At 49.6% G+C, this 18,065-nt stretch overlaps 1 protein-coding gene across 1 annotated transcript in view; it reads right to left on the reverse strand.

Annotated features, from left to right (window-relative positions):
* Positions 1–2,132: 2,132 nt before the first annotated feature.
* Positions 2,133–18,065, reverse strand: part of PELP1 (proline, glutamate and leucine rich protein 1) — a 28,800-nt gene continuing 12,867 nt past the window's right edge. The window contains exons 4-17 of the mRNA XM_024564825.2: positions 14,689–14,838; positions 14,387–14,458; positions 7,635–7,694; positions 7,185–7,335; positions 6,869–6,998; positions 6,628–6,715; positions 6,111–6,199; positions 5,914–6,030; positions 5,617–5,764; positions 5,316–5,475; positions 4,371–4,426; positions 4,021–4,227; positions 2,448–3,890; positions 2,133–2,285 (exon numbers count right to left, since the gene is read on the reverse strand). Coding sequence (XP_024420593.2) covers positions 2,193–2,285; positions 2,448–3,890; positions 4,021–4,227; positions 4,371–4,426; positions 5,316–5,475; positions 5,617–5,764; positions 5,914–6,030; positions 6,111–6,199; positions 6,628–6,715; positions 6,869–6,998; positions 7,185–7,335; positions 7,635–7,694; positions 14,387–14,458; positions 14,689–14,838 — 2,964 coding nt within the window. The 3' untranslated portion in view covers positions 2,133–2,192. The remainder of the gene's footprint in view (positions 2,286–2,447; positions 3,891–4,020; positions 4,228–4,370; positions 4,427–5,315; positions 5,476–5,616; positions 5,765–5,913; positions 6,031–6,110; positions 6,200–6,627; positions 6,716–6,868; positions 6,999–7,184; positions 7,336–7,634; positions 7,695–14,386; positions 14,459–14,688; positions 14,839–18,065) is intronic.

Below are 18,065 nucleotides of genomic sequence, written 5' to 3' on the forward strand. Positions count from 1 at the left end.
TTCCTTTGGGTCTCTATTCACTGTCGCCTTCTTGGCCAGACCTTCCCTGACCGCCCACTGAAAACTGCACAGACGCGCACACCAGTGCAGAATATGGTAGACACATGGGTATTCTCTGATTCTTTCAGCTTTTCCTAGGATTTGAAATTCTTCAAAATGTTGGAACACACCCACACAAACCAATTCCCCTTTCCTTGCTTCCCCCTGCACTAACATCTAACACCCATTGTACTTACTTATTGTCAATCCCACACACAACAGAGAATTTAAGCCCCATCAGGGGCCGAACAGGGATTTCTGTGTTTCACTCTTGTTTCTTGTAAAACAAAGCCTACTAACACCAGATTCCTGGTTTCCACACTGCACTATAATCCCGTCAGATGTAGCCACTGGGGGGGCGGGGGGGGGGCAGGGCAAAGGGCACCTTGTCACTCCCTCCCTCCCTGTGCCATCTGCAACCTCCTGTGAGCCAATCACTTATCATATTTATTTTTATACTTTTAATAAATATATTTATTTATATTATAGTTTTATATATTTATACTTATATATATACACACATATAAATATAAAAATGAGAAAACAGTGCCAAGTACCTGACACTCAGTACTTGTTGAATAAATACCATGACTTAGTGAAATTGAGGGATTTATATTAAGTAATAATATACTATCATTGTGAGAAAAATAAAGGGAAGGATTTTTATACATAACTGCTCCTATCTGCATATATTATCTCTGGAAGAACAAGTGAAAACTGATAGTACTGGCTGCTCTCGGTGACTGGAGAACAGGGTGAAGACTTTTCAACATTTTGCAGCTTTTGGGTTCTGAACTATGTGAACGTTATCTATTCACGGTACAGTTTAAATTTTAAAACTTCCTGTTGCAGCCTATTCCTCAGGATCGCCACCTTTCCCTAGCTACAGCTCCCAGAATTCAAGGTCTTTACATTTTTGAAAAATCGCTACTGCAGGAGTTTTCGCCCCTCTGCACCCATCCCTGCAGTGAGCCCGAGGCCACCAGTGGCCCTTTCCACCGAAGAACACTCTGGAACTTAAATCTGAGAAAAACAAAAACAGCTACTGAAGACATTTTAGAGATAAACAGGACACTTGAATATCACAATATAGTACATACAATATTATTTTATTACTATGACTTTTCTTAGGGCCGATGGTGGTATGTGATTAAGTAGAAAAATGTCTTTACCGTAGGAGATAATGTTGAAGAAGGGAGAGGTGCAAGTCACTTTTTACATGGTCCCACAAAAAAGGAAATGTATGCACATATAAATATGTATCGATTACAGACAGATTTATGTACATATAAACACATGTCTATATGTAGATATACAGACATTATAGAGATAAAAGCTAACATGAAAAAATGTTAACAACCGATGAATCTAGGCAAAGGTATTATACTGTACTATTCTTCCAACTTTTCTGCATGTTGGAAATTTTTGAAAACAAGTTGGGGGAAATTTTTAAAAACCCCTAAGTTTCCCAAAATTAGCTCAAATGTCACTCCTCAAAGGCCCTTCAGGATACATACAGTTGGGAAGTCACTCCCTTTGCTGCAGTTCCAAGGTCCTTTACTAACGTTCATCCTTCAGCAGACTGAAAAAACCAGGAGCATTCACCTCAAGCCCACAGATTTCGATACCCTCTCAGTTACGCACCTCTAGGTTCACGCTCACACAAGCGTCCCAGCAAGGCCTAGAATTAACAGAACTGTTTAAAGGGATCAGACACTGGCTAGGAAATGTCCAAATCTCAAGAATGGGTAGGAAGGCCTGGGGTGAGCTTGTCAAATTCTTCCCAGGAGGGTGGTGGGGGAGGCAGGGGAGAGGTGTGGGGCTGGGACGTTGTCACTAGAAGGACCAGCCCCAGAACAGAGCCCATTCCCCATACTCACTATGGACGCCCCTCAATTTGGTACACCCAAGGTTCAAATCTCAAAGAATTCAATGACTAAGCTCTCTTTAAGTCGATGGTTCCTCCTCTGGACAGTGGAGACAACAGAACAGCTATGGAGACACTTGAGGAATACTCCGGATACCGTGAAAAGCCCGCAGACAGCGGGGCTTCTGGCTGGTGGCACAGTTGTGGCAAAAGGCAGAAGCAGCAGTCGATATCCAAGTACATAACTTTATTGGGAACGATGGGGGTGGGGGGTCGTAGGAGAGGACTAAGAATCAGGCTCTGTGACCGGTGATGGCTTCTCATCATCAGGAGGACAATCAATGAAGTCAGCCAGCATGGCAGCTGTGTCATCCTGTTCCTTTTAGGGACAAAGACAGAAGGTTCAAAACCATCCCCCATACATACACAGAAGAGGGGGACACGCTGGGGAGAAACCTCTTCCCTAACACAAGCAGCTGCAACACCTTCTTCTCCCCGCCCAGCCTTCCCTGGGCTGCGTCCCCCCAGCCTGCCCACTCACCTTTTCCTGGAGAGCAGGGGTCTCCGGCTCCAGCTCGGGCTCCATTTCTTCTGCTGCAGCTGTCTCTGGTGGGGGCGGGACCTCGTTACCCCCACCCTCAGTCCCTTCTTCCAGCAGCATCGGGGGAGCACAGGGCTCCTCTTCAACAAGCTCCTGAGGCAGTGGCCCTGCTGGGGGGCTCCCCTCTTCTCTCTCTAGCTCCTCCTGGGAGGGCAGCACCTCAGGGGCCAGTGTGGGTGCAGTCTCGGCACCAGGCTCCCCACCAGCCCGTGGCTCCTCCACTTCTAACAGCAGCCCAGGCTCGGGCTCTGGCTCAGGCTGCACCTTGGGGGACTCGGCCGGGGGCAGAGCTGGAGGCAGGCTGGTGGGCGGAGGTCCTCCTTCTTCCACCTCCCCTCCTGCGGGGCCAAACTCCAACTCTTCCACCTCTTCCAACTCTTCTTCCTCCTCCTCCTCCTCCTCCTCTTCTTCTTCCTCCAACTCACCTTCCTCTTCCTCAAATTCCTCCTCAAACTCTTCTTCCTCTTCTTCTTCAAAATACTCTTCTTCATCCTCCTCTTCTTCCTCAAAATCTTCTTCCTCTTCCTCCTCTTCCTCTTCTTCCTCCTCCTCCTCTTCCTCTTCTTCCTCCTCATCACTGCTGTTGATATTAATAACTGTCATATCTTCTTCCAGGGCTGGGGGTGCTCCCCCACCAGGAGTTCCTTCAGGGACCAATTGGGGTGGCTGGAGTGTTACAGGGCCCGGAAGAGGAGGGGGTGGGGGTGGAGGGAGAGGCCCTGGGGCTGCTGGAAGTTCTTCTGGCTCCTCCTTGGTAGGTAGAGGAGGGGAGGCTGTTGGTGGCCCAGATGGGGCAACAGGGGGTGGGGTGGTGCCTGAAGGGGGTGGAAGTGGCAGGGGCGGTAGCCCCTCAGGCACGATTACCACACTGTCATCAGAGTCGCTTTCCAAGGAGATCTCCACATCAGATGCCTCTTCCTTGTCATAGTGGACAAAGGCTGGCCTGGGCACTCTCCCCCCAAAGGTTTCATCTGGGGGTATAGTAGGTGGAGGAGTGCCACTAGGGGCAAGGATGGGGTCCTCATTTGAGCCTGCCCGGTGGTTCTCAGGGCCAGGAAGGAGCCGGGGGGGTACAGATGTCAGGCCTGGGACAGAGAGACCTAAGTGGTTGGCTGTGGCTGGAGGTCCAGGGCGTGCTGGGGGCATTGGGCCTGATGGTGGCATGGGGCCCACCGAGGGCACAGGGCCAGCTGAGGGCATGGTGCCCACTGAGGGCATGGGGCCCGGGGGATGGAAGGGTGGGGCCCTGAATGGAGATGGGGCCTCTGGAGGAGGAACTGGAGCAGGTGGGGGGCAGGAGGGGCCCATGGACTGCAGAGGAGGAACCCGGGGGTGGGTCAGAGCAGCACAGGTCACCAGTGCTTCCGAACAGAAAGAAGAGACCTGAGGAAGGATGAAAAAGCAAGGTGAGCCTCTAGAACACAGGGTTTCATGGCACAAGAGAGCCTGCCAGCACCAGAAACAAAAGAATCCTGAAACCAAAGAGGCAGGCTCTGCCCCAGTCAGCAGTTACCTCCAGGTTGTCTTCTCTCTGGCCAAGGGAGAAGGCTTGCAGGGCACAGGCAAGAGGAGGTGGGCAACGAGGAGAAGGTGCCAGCAGCAGAGCCAGCAGCAGGCGATAAAGTTCACGGCGGCAGGGGTAGCTGGTATATGGGGAGCTGCCTAGGACGTCGCCCTGCTGGACACTCATAACCAGGGGAAGGACCAGATCATGCAGTCTCTGAAAAGGACACAGGGCACAACTAGAGACACCACTGAGACTACCTAACCCTTCTCCAGGGCCTCCTCCCAAGTTGGAATTGACACCCTCTGGGGGCAGAGCCGCCCCCACCCCAATCTCCATGAGGACCATGCTCCACTAACCCTGTGAGTCTCCTCCTTGATGAGAGGCCCGCACATGAGGATGGTCCGGCTGAGGCCTGGGGAAGAAGAATAGTGTCTAAGAGGCTACTAGGACTGAGAGCAAGGGCTTCTGCGGCACACAGTTCAAGGGGAGTGCCCAGCTTGCCCTAAAGCGGGCAAGTCACTTAATTGCTCTAAGTTTGTTTGCTCCACTATGAAATGGGGATCATGCTAAGTAGGACTGTTGATACTGCAGGCCACAGGTGGCAAACACAAGGCCCATGGGCTGAATCCAGCCCTCTACTTTGTTTTACCCGGCCCGGCACCTTGTTTCTACCCGGCGGCAGCACCGAGCTCCTTGTCCCTAGTTAAGGAGTAGTTACATTTATACAGTCCTAAAATGACATTCGGCCCTTTGAAGGCGACCGCGAGGCTGATGTGGCCCCCAGTGAAAGTGAGTTTGACACCCCTGCTGTAGGCCCATTATAAATGTACATTTGTAGATCTGAGGAGCACTGGCTCTCCTCTTTACAAGGGGTGGGGTGGCAGGCAGGGACATGACATGCACAGGGGACCCAAATGAACTATATGCATGAACTGACTGTACTTTTGCTTCCAGGTTAGCGACTGTGTTGGAAGCAGGGAACCCCATTGAGCAGCCCGCCTGAACAGAATGTAAACTACACTGGGCAGGGATTTCCGCCTTGCCACAACTGTCCCTGGCATGTGCCGACAATGTGCAGACAAAATAAGTGAGATTCTGGGGCAGTGTAAATGGCCGAACCCCATCAACAGCAAGGTCCAAGATCCCACCTGCAGCCCTGGGAGTTGCTGGGCTGCTCCTGACCCTTTGGTCCCCCTGCAGGTTTTCAGCTGGTTCTGCATTTTATCTGCACCCTCCAGGTGCAGGCTGCAGCCCCAGGCCACCCCAGCGCCCCGAAGGTGCGGAGCAAAGGCCTCACCCACCTCTCAGTGCAGCTGCACACACATCACTGTTGGCGTTGCTGTCCCCCTTCCGGTGGCTGGGAGGGGCCACAGCCTCCCCCATGTCCAGCTTTAGCTTCTTGGGGGCGCTGGGCTTCCCCGTCTGCAAGCCCCCATCAGGGCTCCCACGGGGACTGCGCAGCTGGCGGTGGAGGGAAACAAAAGTCACGTTCACAGGCAAACAGGGAGGCACGGGAGACAGTGCTGGACACGCAGGCTCACTTGGATGAGGGGCGCAGGATGAGAGTCCTGGCACAGGGAGGCGAGCAGAGGCCTCGCTCACCTTCAGGGCATCGGCTGGCGGGGAGATATCACTGAGCAGGTGGGTGAGCAGGGCCTCTCCCGAGGCTCCTCCCTGAAGCACTCCTGCCGAGGCGCCACACACCTGCACCCACAGCTCTAACACAGCGTACACCTTGGTCCGCATGGCACTGTGCAGTGAGCAGAGGGCAGCTTTTCAAAGGGGGCTGACGTGCCAGATCCCGCCTCTCCTCCCTCAGTATTCCCAGCCCCTTGGATCCCCCAGTCCACCCGCGTCCCTCACCGCCCCCTCCTCTTTATCCCCGTCCTTAATGGTCACCTGTAAGGCTTCTCCTGGCCCAGAGAAAGAGTATCTCTACCAATGCTCCACGCATTGAGGACCTGGGGAAGCAGGCGGCTGATCAGGGACCCAAAGCGCAAGAGCCGACCTCCACACCTGGGGACGAAGACGCAACGGTGACCTCCATTCCCAGCATGTCCCAGTCCCTTCATCACACTCTGCCTAGTCCCACTTACGCGAGGATGAGCGCAGAGAGCAGGTCCAAGGCTTCAAGGTGGATAGAGGGCAGCAGCAGCAACCGCAGGGGACCATCTCCAAGCAAGCTCTGCAGGAGAAAGTTGGCAAAGGAGTGGGGCAGAAAGGGAGACATAGAACAAGGAATGGAGACAAGGCAGGTGAGTGACTAAACACATGTGTACACACATGTAAGGAACCCACCCCCAAGCCCAGCTCTCCCAATGGGATCAAACCCCCAGCCTATGAAACAGACCATGAAGGAGGATGAGGGGAGGAATGGCTGACCCTCACAGCAATGACGTAGCTGGCCCCCAAGTCCTCCCTCCCCTAGAAAAGCACATGCTACTGGTGTCCCCACACTAGGTGTGTTGGGACAAACACAAGGAATGAGAGCATTGGGGTAAAAGGAAGGCCCTGTCCCTGCCAACCGCTTGGGGAGCTTCAGACCCCACACTACTGTCCTGGTTGCCCGGGGTCCCGAGGAAGGACCGTGAACAGAGGACACACACCACTTACAATATTCTTGGTGCTGATGCTGAGGGTCCGGCAGATGACATCCAGGATATCCTGCACGGGGATGGACACGGGGGCCCCAAACTCAGACCTAAAGAGAATCAGAGCAGGGATACCCTCAGCATAGGTTCCCCAGCGCGACTCCATCCACACCCTCAGTCTCCTTCCTCATGATGCAGAAGTCACCCCCATATAGACCCCTCCCCCTCCAGGCCCCCACTCCTTCCAACGCTCACTCACATACCTGAGCAGGAGCCCCAGGCAGCAGGCCACCCCAGAAAACCTCTGCCGAAGCCGGAGGAGGTTATGGGCATCACCATCCTCTGAGGGGGAGAACAGCATCTCCACTCCAGGACCTTCATACTGCATAGGAGCTGGACATACGCATAAGCACCTTCATACTCCGGGGCTTTTTTCCACCCCCTCCCTTTTCATTTCTAGTGGATGACCTGCCATTCTGCCTAGAAATCAACTGTCCCACCTCTCTGGGCCACCCTCCTGGTTCCCTTCTGCCACGTTCCCCAACCACTCTGCAACTGACTACCAGCCATGGTCCCTACCTGGTTCTGCTCCCTCGTAGAGAGCCCCTAGCAGACTGTGCAGTGAGGCCAGCAGGCTGTGCAGCTCCTGCTCCCAGCTTTCCGTGTGCTTCAAGCCCTGGGAAAAGCCAGCCCCTAGAGAGGGCAGCCGGGAATAACACTCACACGCCAACTGCAGAAGGTCAGAAACTTGGTCAGACAGGAATCCAGGCCAGCCAGAATCCCCCAGAGCCACCAATGCCAAGAAAAATGGAGGTCACAAAGAGGCCTTAGGGAACATAGAAAAGGGACAATGAAGCAGAAGGACACAGATGGAAACATGGAGGCAGAAATCATGCCTGTGCCTCTATGTTAACAGGGAGGGAAGTGGGAACACAGCCCAAGCAGTAACAAGAGAGAAATGCAAAGAATGAGAGATAAGAGAAGCTCCAACTTACACCTAGGCTTCTCATCTCCCTCCTTTTCGTTTACCTGCTGGAGCTGCGGGCTCAAGGCATCTACCCGAGACAAGAAAAATGAGGCCAGCTTGCCCTGGGTTGTGCAAAAGAGAGGAAAAAGCTGGTGAGTGCACCAAGGGCCAGAGACATTCACCCTATCCATTCCCAGCAGCAGAATCTAAGCCCTCGCGGCCTTCTTTCCCGCAGACACAGGAAGCGAAGCAATCAACAGGGGATTGCGCCTGGTGGCTGACAAGCTCTCATGGTAGAAAGACATCCTCAATGTCAGCTCCCGTCCTTACCCTCCTTGCTTGGTGGGGAAAGGGTCCAGCCTGTGCCCCACAGACTCTGGGCTTCCGGCTGCTGCATTTCCCTCAAGCCAAAAGGACACCGAGTACTGAAAAGCAGCAACCCCCACACTCAAATCCCTAGCAAGAAGTGAGGGTCCAAGGTGGGAGCTGAGGCTCCAACCAGAACTGTGAGGGTAGGTCAAGGCCAAGCGAAAAGGAAGGGCCTCGGGAGAACTGAAGCAGCACATCTCAGAGCAGTGACCTGTGAGTCAGCAAACATTTACTCGGCCTGCTATGTGAAGGTGCTGGCACGGGAGTGTTCGACCTGGGCCACAACTTATTTGGGGGCTGAATGAAAGGGGCCTGTGAAATGGATGGGGGGAAAGTTATGTCATTTTCAGTAACCTGTAAGTAAAACATAGCGTTTCCTTCAATTATAAGTGTAAACAAAAAGCCACAGTAGTATTAGCAGTACCTCTGGTTGTCACCAATAGAAATCATTCGCTTTCATTTCACATTATAATTGTAACAGGTACCCTGAAGTGGTCACATGTATCACTAATTTCAAATTATGAGACCTGCTGCTAGATCTTGCTGTTTGACACATTAATGAAGAAGCACATACAACTCTATCACAACTTTTTAAAATATATACTTCAACAGAATCTGTTTCCCTTAAAATTCTACGTATTTATTTTATGAATTTAAAAACACTCTGAGCCGGAGAACCAAGATGGCGGCGTAGGTAGACACACTGCGCCTCCTCGCACAACCAGAACTGACAGAGAATCGAACAGCAAGGGGGACCAACACCAAGGAAACAGAAAATAATCATTCATCCAGACTGGTAGGAGGGGCGGAGACGGCACTGGGGTGGAGAGGACTCGCGTGGCTGTGGCGGGACTGAGACTGGCGGAGTGTGGGACAAATGGCGCAGGCAGTCCGAGCACTAGCAGACCCTGCGGTCCCACATTTGCACAGATAAACCCAGAGGGCCGGACTCAGAGTGGCGGAGAGTGGGGCAGGCAGAGTGGCGGATAGCACATTGCAGCACCACATTCGCCCACAGATAAACCGGACGAACGGCGGGCAGAGAAGCAGACCGCTGCGCAACCCAGGGCTCCAGCTCGGGGAAATAAAGCCTCAAACCTCTGATTGAAAGCGCACCTGGGGGTTGGGGCGGCAGGAGAGACTCCCAGCCTCACAGGAGAGGTTGTTGGAGAGACCCACAGGGGCCTAGAGTGTGCACAGGCCCACTTACTCGGGAACCAGCACCAGAGGGGCCCAGTTTGATTGTGGGTAGCGGAGTGAAAGACTGAAATCCGGAGGAGAGTGAAGCGGGCACCACTGCTCCCTCTCGGCCCCGCCCCCACGTACAGCATCACAGCGCAGCGACCAGCATTACCCCGCCCCGGTGAACACCTAAGGCTCCGCCCCTTAAAGTAACAGACGCGCCAAGACAAACAAAAAAAATGGCCCAAATGACAGAACACTTCAAAGCTCCAGAAAAAATACAACTAAGCGACGAAGAGATAGCCAACCTATCGGATGCACAGTTCAAAGCACTGGTTATCAATATGCTCACAGACTTGGTTGAATCTATTCGAAAAACAGATGAAAAAATGAAGCCTATGCTAACAGAAACAAAGGAAAATGTACAGGGAACCAATAGTGATGAGAAGGAAACTGGGACTCAAATCAATGGTATGGACCAGAAGGAAGAAACAAACATTCAACCAGAAAAGAATGAAGAAACAAGAACTTGGAAAAATGAGGAGAGGCTTAGGAACCTCCAGGACACCTTGAAACGTTCCAACATCCGAATTATAGGGGTGCCAGAAGGAGAAGAGGAAGAACAAAAAATTGAAAACTTATTTGAACAAATAATGGAGAACTTCCCCGATCTGGCAAAGGAAATAGACTTCCGGGAAGTCCAGGAAGCTCAGAGAGTCCCAAAGAAGCTGGACCCAAGGAGGAACACAACAAGACACATCATAATTACATTACCCAAGATTAAACGCAAGGACCTACGTCCAAGATTACTATATCCAGCAAAGCTATCATTTAGAATGGAAGGGAGGATAAAGTGCTTCTCAGATAAGGTCAAGTTGAAGAGGCTCATCATCACCAAGCTCTTATTATATGAAATGTTAAAGGGAGTTACCTAAGAAAAAGATCAAAAATAGGGACAGTAAAAATGACACCAAACTCACAGTTATTAACGACCACACATAAAACAAAAACGAGAGCAAACTAGGCAAACAACTAGAACATGAGGGGTGTCAATAAGGGAGTGGGAGGGGGAGAGGGGGGTAAAGGTACAGAGAATAAGTAGCATAGATGATAGGTGGAAAATAGACAGGGGGAGGGTAAAAATAGTGTAGGAAATGTAGAAGCCAAAGAACTTATAAGTATGACCCATGGACATGAACTATGGGGGGGGAATGTGGGAGGGAGGGGGGTGGGCAGGATGGAGTGGAGTGGGGGGGGAAATGGGACAACTGTAATAGCATAATCAATAAATATATTTAAAAAAAAAAAAAAAAAAACACTCTGAGCCCTGGCTGGTATAGCTCAGTGGGTTGAGCATCACCCTGAAAACCAAAGGTCACTGGTTTGATTCCCAGTCAGGGCACATGTCTGGGTTGTGGACCAGGCCAGGTCCCCAGCTAGGGGCACATAAGAGGTAACCAATCAATGTTTCTCTCCCTCTCTCCCTCCATTCCCCCTCTCTCTAAAAAATAAATAAATAAAAATCTTTAAAAAACATTCTGAGACGCAGTCCATGGCATAAAAGGGGTAAGAACACTGAAGAAGACCTATGGAAAGGAATGATGGGACTTTCACCTTTGGTGGGATGTGGGTTAGTCCGGCAGACAAGTCTATGGAAAACAACACTGGGGGACCAGAAGTGGCCCTGTACCGAGATGAGGGCAGAGGGAGGGTCCAGAGGGACTGATGGTGGGTGGCAGGGCTAGGGAGGGCAGGACTGAGCCGGGCTTAAAAGAAAGGGGAGAATCCCCATGAGGCCAGCAAGGGGAAACACTGAGGAAAGCTACAGACCCAGAAGATGCCACAGAGAAGCAGGTTGAGGCCTCACATCCCAGCCCAGAAAGGATGAAATGTGAGGCCTTCTGGGGGAAGGGAGAATGGGGCACCACACACACAAATCTGCAGAGAAATCAGCAGTGACACCAGACATACGGCAAGGGACTTATGGGAGCAAAGCAGGAGCAGAAGCCTGTCAGTGTGCAGTTCAGGAACCACCCCTCCAAGGACTGCTTCCCACTGACCCTGGGGCAAGAACCATTTAGTCACCCACATAACACTTCGGGATTCTGGTGACCATGAGACAAGCACCGTTACAGCCGATGCCCTGTTACACCCAACGCCAAGGTAAAAGACGACCAGGAACCACTTTCCCTTGGGACTTGGACGTCAGCACTTTCACGTCTGATGTGGTAGGACTCCCAACACTTCAACCCAAATGCAGTATCCATCCACAGGTCTCCTGACTCACCAGCTCTCCAAGGATAAGATTTCTCAGAGAGCTGCTAAAGCCCCACCTGTAATGGCACTTAGTCCTTTTGGACAATTTACAGCTCACACTTCTCCTGGGACTCCAAAAGCTGGGCTGGGGCCAAAAGTAGTCTGCTTATGCAACTGCAATAAAGCAGAGTACAGGGACATGGCTCGGACCACAGGTCTGCCCCAGGGCCAAGCAAACTAAAGCAGTGGCTCGCCTGGAGCGGTTCACTTGAGATGCAAGCGCATATGCACGTGCAGGGTCTCTCTCAAGAGTGGGGTTAGCCTTCGCACTCATTCCCAGGAATTACTAATCGATTTGGCAGAGAGGTAAAGCCTTTACAGGAGTGGCTCCACGGACTCAGAATGCTTGAGTTTCACCACTTGGGAGGAGTCATCCTGACCTTGAAGACTGCACCTGCCCTGGGAGCTTCTGAGCATAGGACAAAGAACAGACAAACATTGCAAAATGGCAATTACCGATTGCCTAAGCACTGGTCTGCAAGATTTTTCAAGTACAAACTGCCCCTGGGGCCTTTGCACGAAACAGACTCTTATCTGACATGTTGGCAACAAAGACAAAATCTTCAACACAAGTTCTTCGGGTGACACTTCATTCTTAAAGAAATAAAGGCATACACACACTGTTAACATGTGAAAGTTTTGTCAGTTTGGAAAGAATACTCAAAATGCAGGCCATAACTTCAAAACTACACCTCCGACGAAAGGTGAGTTATAGATGAATTCTCCTGACCACCCACCAGGAAAAGTAGGTGGCACCAGCAGAGGACGCGCTTCACATTCTCGTCTCCCTGACTCTTCAAATGCTGACCCTGCAGATAACACTCAATCCTCCCTCCACTTTCATGGGGGGATGCAGGTAGATACAGGTTACCCCAAACCGAGGTAAGTCAACATAGCACCTCACAAACTTTGACCAGTGAGGGGTCAGGGACAAAGATCTTTCTAGCCTGTATAGGCAAACTGGCCTCTATGTAGCCAATTTGATTAAGTTAATTTACAGAATGTTTTACAATAAAGGCAGTTTTTACTTAAACTCAGTAAAATCATGAGTTACTCCAAATGCCTTCTTGACCAAAGTCTTGCCAAGATTCTGTCACCTGGCACTAGTGGCATTCACATGAAAACAGTCAGAAGCATGACCCCATGTTCTCTGAGGAGTATCAACTGCTCGGGGACCTTTCAGACACTGCAAGTAACCAGTTCCTGGAGCCACAGCAGATACCAGCCTGTCACAGCGCGTGCCCGCAGGGCTCCGCATAGGGCTCACGACCCTCCGTGAGCTACTAACAAATGGTAAGAGCTGGCGTTCATGTTGAAGCCTGCCTACCAATCCTGTCTACGTTCTTGAAAGCTTCTAGGGAGTTTGATTAAGTGGAAAAAAACACAGGCTTTAGGGGAAAACAGATCTGGCTCACACTGGTTTTACAACTACCGCATACACAACCTCGGGTTAAGTCAGTCAAACACCTGTGGGCCTGTTCCCTGGTTAGCTGGGTGACACCAACTCCGCACACCTGCTCTAGTAATAAAATCAGATGATGCATCTTGGACATGCAGCAGGATGCCTGGCATATTGTGGTGCCTATACCAGTCCCTTTACCCTTTCTTTTACTTCCTAGATTTGGTCACAGACCCCTGTGATCTTACTTTCAAGATAATTTGAATGGCGAACTCCCCCTTAAACTGATAATACTGATACAGTCAACCACAACGGTCATACAAAAACAAATTATTAAGTTGGCACTAATTCCAGTTCTCTATACAGATTTGTGCTTCCATCTGAGTAAGGGGATGCTCAGTCATTTGTCAAACAACGATGAGATAAGAAAACAACAGAATATTTATTCTACAGGAGAACAACAATTTATTCTTAGGTATGAGCTAGCATCCAATTATACTGCAAACAACAGATGCCGTTTATGTATGTCCTGGAAAACAAAGCCAACTCTTTCACCGGCCTCTCTCACCTGACCCACATACACCTTACCTGTTTAACCGAATGAGGCTGTGCTGTAAGGTCAGAGCAGCTTGGAGCAAAGGGTGGGGAAGTGACAAGGGGAGTTTAGTCAAGAATATAAGGAGGCGTGTTGGAAAACTGTTAAGGGAAGTAATATGAAGGCTTCCTGGAGGAAATTACAAGAGCTTCATGGACAAAGACTGAATGGCAGAAAAAGAGGTGAGGCACTCTAGAGGTACAGAAGAGGGGAGAAAGAGGAAGAGCCCATTGTTAAGAGCCTGGGCTTTGGCATCAGATATAGTTTCCCACCTCTATTGACTTTAGGCAAGTTATTTAATTTCAATCTCTTCATCTATACACATAGAGTGCTACAAGGTGATATAATTATAGCTGTGGAGATCAATGATAGAACAATCAAAAGACAGGTGCTTAGTCCTGACCAGTCTGGCTCAGTGGGTTGGAGCATCATCCTGCAAAGTAAAAGGCTGCCAGTTCAGCCTTGACTAGCGTGGCTCAGTGGATTGAGCACTGGCCTGCGAACCCAAGAGTCACTGGTTCGATTCCCAGTCAGGGAACGTCTGGGTTGCAGGCCAAGGTCCCCAGTAGGGGGTGTTCAAGAGGCAATCACACATTGATGTTTCTCTCCCTCTTTCTCCCTCCTTTCATGTCTCTATAAAATAAATAAATAAAATCTTTAAAAAAGCTGCTGGTTCAATTCCTGCTGGTTCAATTCCTGGTCAGGGCACATGCCTAGGTTGTGGGTTCAGTCCCCAGTTGGGGCATGTATGGGAGGCAACTGACCTCCCTCACATCAATGTTTCTCTCCCTTTCTCTCTCCCTTCTTTCCCTTCTCTCTAAAAATAAATAAAATAAAATAAAATAAAAAAGAGAGAGAGAGAGAGGTGCTTAGAAGTCTCAGCAATGGAATCTGAGGTAAGAGAGCTAACAAGGCTTATGTTGGTGCGAAGAGGAATGTCCGTGAATACTTACTTTGAGAGACCCACAAGCCCGAGGAAAATACGTCATACACGCCTTCATTCCCTCCAGTGCTGAGAGCTCACACTGTGGGAAAATCAAAAGGAGGAGGAGGTGAGAGCCCAATGCCCCACAGAGGCCATCTCCACCCCACAACCCCCAAGGTCCCTCCTCCACACACTTTTTCTTGGCCCTTCCTTCTCACTTCTTTGATCCAATTCTCCACTCACTTCCCATCACATTCCTTAATCCAAGTGGTCAGAGTTAGGGAGGTACTTCAAGGGGCCAAGGGGCGGAGGGTCTGGGAGGTGTCTCACCTCTGGTCTAAGGCCCAGCAGGGAGGTGAGAAGGCCCGGGAGGTGGTTCATGGAGATGTCCCGGAAGAGTGTAGGAAGTTGGGCTGCGTACCGGAGCAGGTCCCTCAGAACAGCCACGGCCAACTCCATCGTGGGGGGCGGGTCCTGCGACTAAAGAGTAATAACACTCCATGCTTCCAACCTCACCTTCGTGGTAACCAAGAAGAGGAGGAACAACAGATAGAACAACATAGGGCTTTTGAGAAACACGACAGTTAATGTCAATATTACCATCAGATCCACTAGGAATAGAGTGCATTAGAAATATGGAGTATCCAAAAGTAACATATTTGTCTATAGAAAGGACATGTGTTTACATTTTTGTATTAGGGGTATCTGGGGTCCTAGGAATTTGAGGGAGAAAAAAAGTAACAAAGCCACACCTTAAAGATCTAACTGGAAGATCTCAAGAGCTTGATTCTCTCGTACTATACACTTCCCTAGAATGGAATGGAGAACAGCACTCTCAGACTGAAAAAAAGTCTTGGCCACAACAAAACCACCCCACCTCTCCAAGCTGGCTCAAACCTACCCTGGAACTCATGGAGGAAAAGTGGTTTGGATTTAGAAGGACTTCCCTAAAATGTTAACATGTATCTAAGGAAAAGCATTCAGCACGTATTTCCTACTAGACCAGAGAGGTCATGTGTCAAAGAGGCAAATAAAAATGTTTATTAATAAAGTAAGAATAGTGGACCTACCAACTACAAATGGGCCCCTAACACTGGCCAGTCATCCTACTGCACTTCTCTCTGGTTAGCTCCCCTGCCACTCAAACCTTCTCCCACCACCGTCGCCTCTGGAAACCTAACCTTCAACTTCACAGAGGAAACTGAAGTGCAGAGGGGCACTCCCTCAGCTTCCCACTATCAAACCTGAAAGTCCATCTTCATCCTCACCCACCTTCTCCTTCCCTCCTCTTGTCACTCTAGAAGAAGTAGGTCGCCTTGTATTCGAGATAACCACCCCCACTGCACTTCAGAGACTATCCCCTCCCTTCTTCTAAGAACCCGACACTCTTAACTGGACCCCTCTCTCCTATATTTCTAACCAGTCCCTCCTAAGAGGACTCTCCCCACTGACATTCACACATGCTGTCTTTCCTATCTTAAAATCCTTCCTTAGTCCATACTTCACCCACCCAACCTCAGCTATTTCTCTCCCTTTGTTATTCTCTCCCTTACCCCAGTCTCAGGTATTTCTCTCCCTTTGAGCCAAATATTGACTATTTTGGAAGGACTGCCTATCTCCCCGATTTCCATTCCTTTTCCCACTCCTCATTCCAGGCACTCTGGCTTTGGTACAGACTGCTCCAAGAAAAATACTTCGACTAACCCATGAGCTGCTAAATCTGATAAATAATTTTCAGTCCTTGTTTTATTCCACCTCAGAGGGGCATAAGCAGAAAGATCTTCCCCTATATTCCACCCAACCCACCATCCTGATTCTCTCCTGCTATATGAAAGTTTGTATCCTTTCTGCTGCTGCCTCGTTTTCCTTTGTAAGCGCATCACCCTCCACATGACCATTAAATGTGGAGTGCTTTAAAGTCCAATCCGCATAAGGGCCACATCTTGATCATCTCGTTTTCTTCCTCACCTCCAGCCGCCATATAAATGCTGAACACCCTTCCCTTCGTAAAACCTACGGAATGAAGCCCCCCACCCACCCACCAAACACTCAAGGTTACACTCTGAGACACCCGGCCACTTCCACTCACATCAGATCTGGTTAGATGCTCATTAAGGAGCCTTCTACTGAATTCTCAAGGCCATATTCATGGCATTTTAACCTCTCACCTCTGAACCTGGCTGTCTTCCAATGTTCTGAAATCTAGAAGTCCTCCTGGACACATCCTCTCCCTGACCCTACTCCATCATCAGGACCTGTCCACTGTGCCTCTAAATCTCCCTTGAACTCGTCTACTTATTACTTCTACCAACTCTAACCTACTCTAAGCTACTGTGAATGTTCTCCTGGGTTATTTTAATAGCCTTCTACAAGGTCTTTCTCTTCCTGTTCTGGCTCCTTTCTAATCCTTTCTCCACAGAGAAGCTAGAGTGACATTTTAAAATGAAAACTGGATCATGTAGGCTACCACCACCTCTTCCTCACCCCTACTGAAAACCTTCTTGAACTGCAACTGTTCCAAAACTAAAAGCCAAACTCCTAACATGCCTTCCACACCATACCTGATCCCCATCTACTTAACCTCCCCAGTCACATGTCATCAGCCCCAGACATACCAGCTTGCTTGCAAGTCTTCACATGGGCCAAATTCCTCTTCTCTCAGGCCTTTTGCACACTTACAACACTTTCTTAGCCCAATTTACTCCTAGTCACCAGCTCAGAAAAGCGCTCTCTGAATCATTGCCCCCGATGACCCACATCACCTCAGTCTGGGCCAGTCTCTCTTGCTACATGTTCTCAGGGGACCACCTCCTTTACCTCCATAGCGCCTCCCTCAGTTTATCACTTCACACTCCTCTGTATAATTAGTCAATTAAAGTCTCTTGCACTATAACAGGAATCAGCAAAGTATGGTCTGTGGGTGCCTGTTTTTACATGGCCCACAAGCTAAGAATGATTTTTACATTTTTAAAGGGTTGAGAAACTAACAAAAAAACCTACACACAACAGAAACCATACATGGTTCACAGAAACCTAAAGGATTTACTACCTATAAGCATGTACTTCATAGAAAGTTTCCCACCCCCTGAGCTAGACTTCAAGCATCAGGAAAACAGGGTCCAAGTCCATCTTACCACTGTTTCCCCAGAGCTGAGCACACACCCTGCCCCCTGTGCTCAGAAGATGATGCAGAAGAACTAAATGGAGATGTCATCAAAGAATGTAAAAGCAGGAAAAAAATGAAAATGTTAAAAGAGAAATGAGAAAAAAATAAAAAGAAAAAAAAGGAAGGACTAGGCAAGAAAAAAAATCAAACACCTAGAAAAAGGCACTTTAGAGATGTCACTCATTAGAAAAGCTAATAAGGTCCCTGACTGGTGTGGCTCAGTGGGTTGGGCATCATCCCGCAAACTGAAGGGTTGCCAGTTCATTTCCCAGTCAGGGCACATGCCTGGGTTGCAGACCAGGTCCCCAGTCGGGGGCATGTGAGAGATCAATGTTTCTTTCCCTCTTCCACCCTTCACTCTCTCTAAAAATAAATAAATAAATATTTTTTTAAAAAAGAAATGAAAGCTAATGAGGAAATGAAACAGTCAGAGGTTCTGGTATGTGAAAGGTTGGATGAATTAAAATTAACCCAGTAGATAAAATGTCTAAAAGTTTCAAAGGATTTCCATCTGAAGCTTATTGTCCCTGCTATCAGAAAA

Source organism: Desmodus rotundus, chromosome 9, assembly GCF_022682495.2.
Source record: "Desmodus rotundus isolate HL8 chromosome 9, HLdesRot8A.1, whole genome shotgun sequence".
Taxonomy (NCBI): Eukaryota; Metazoa; Chordata; class Mammalia; order Chiroptera; family Phyllostomidae; genus Desmodus; species Desmodus rotundus.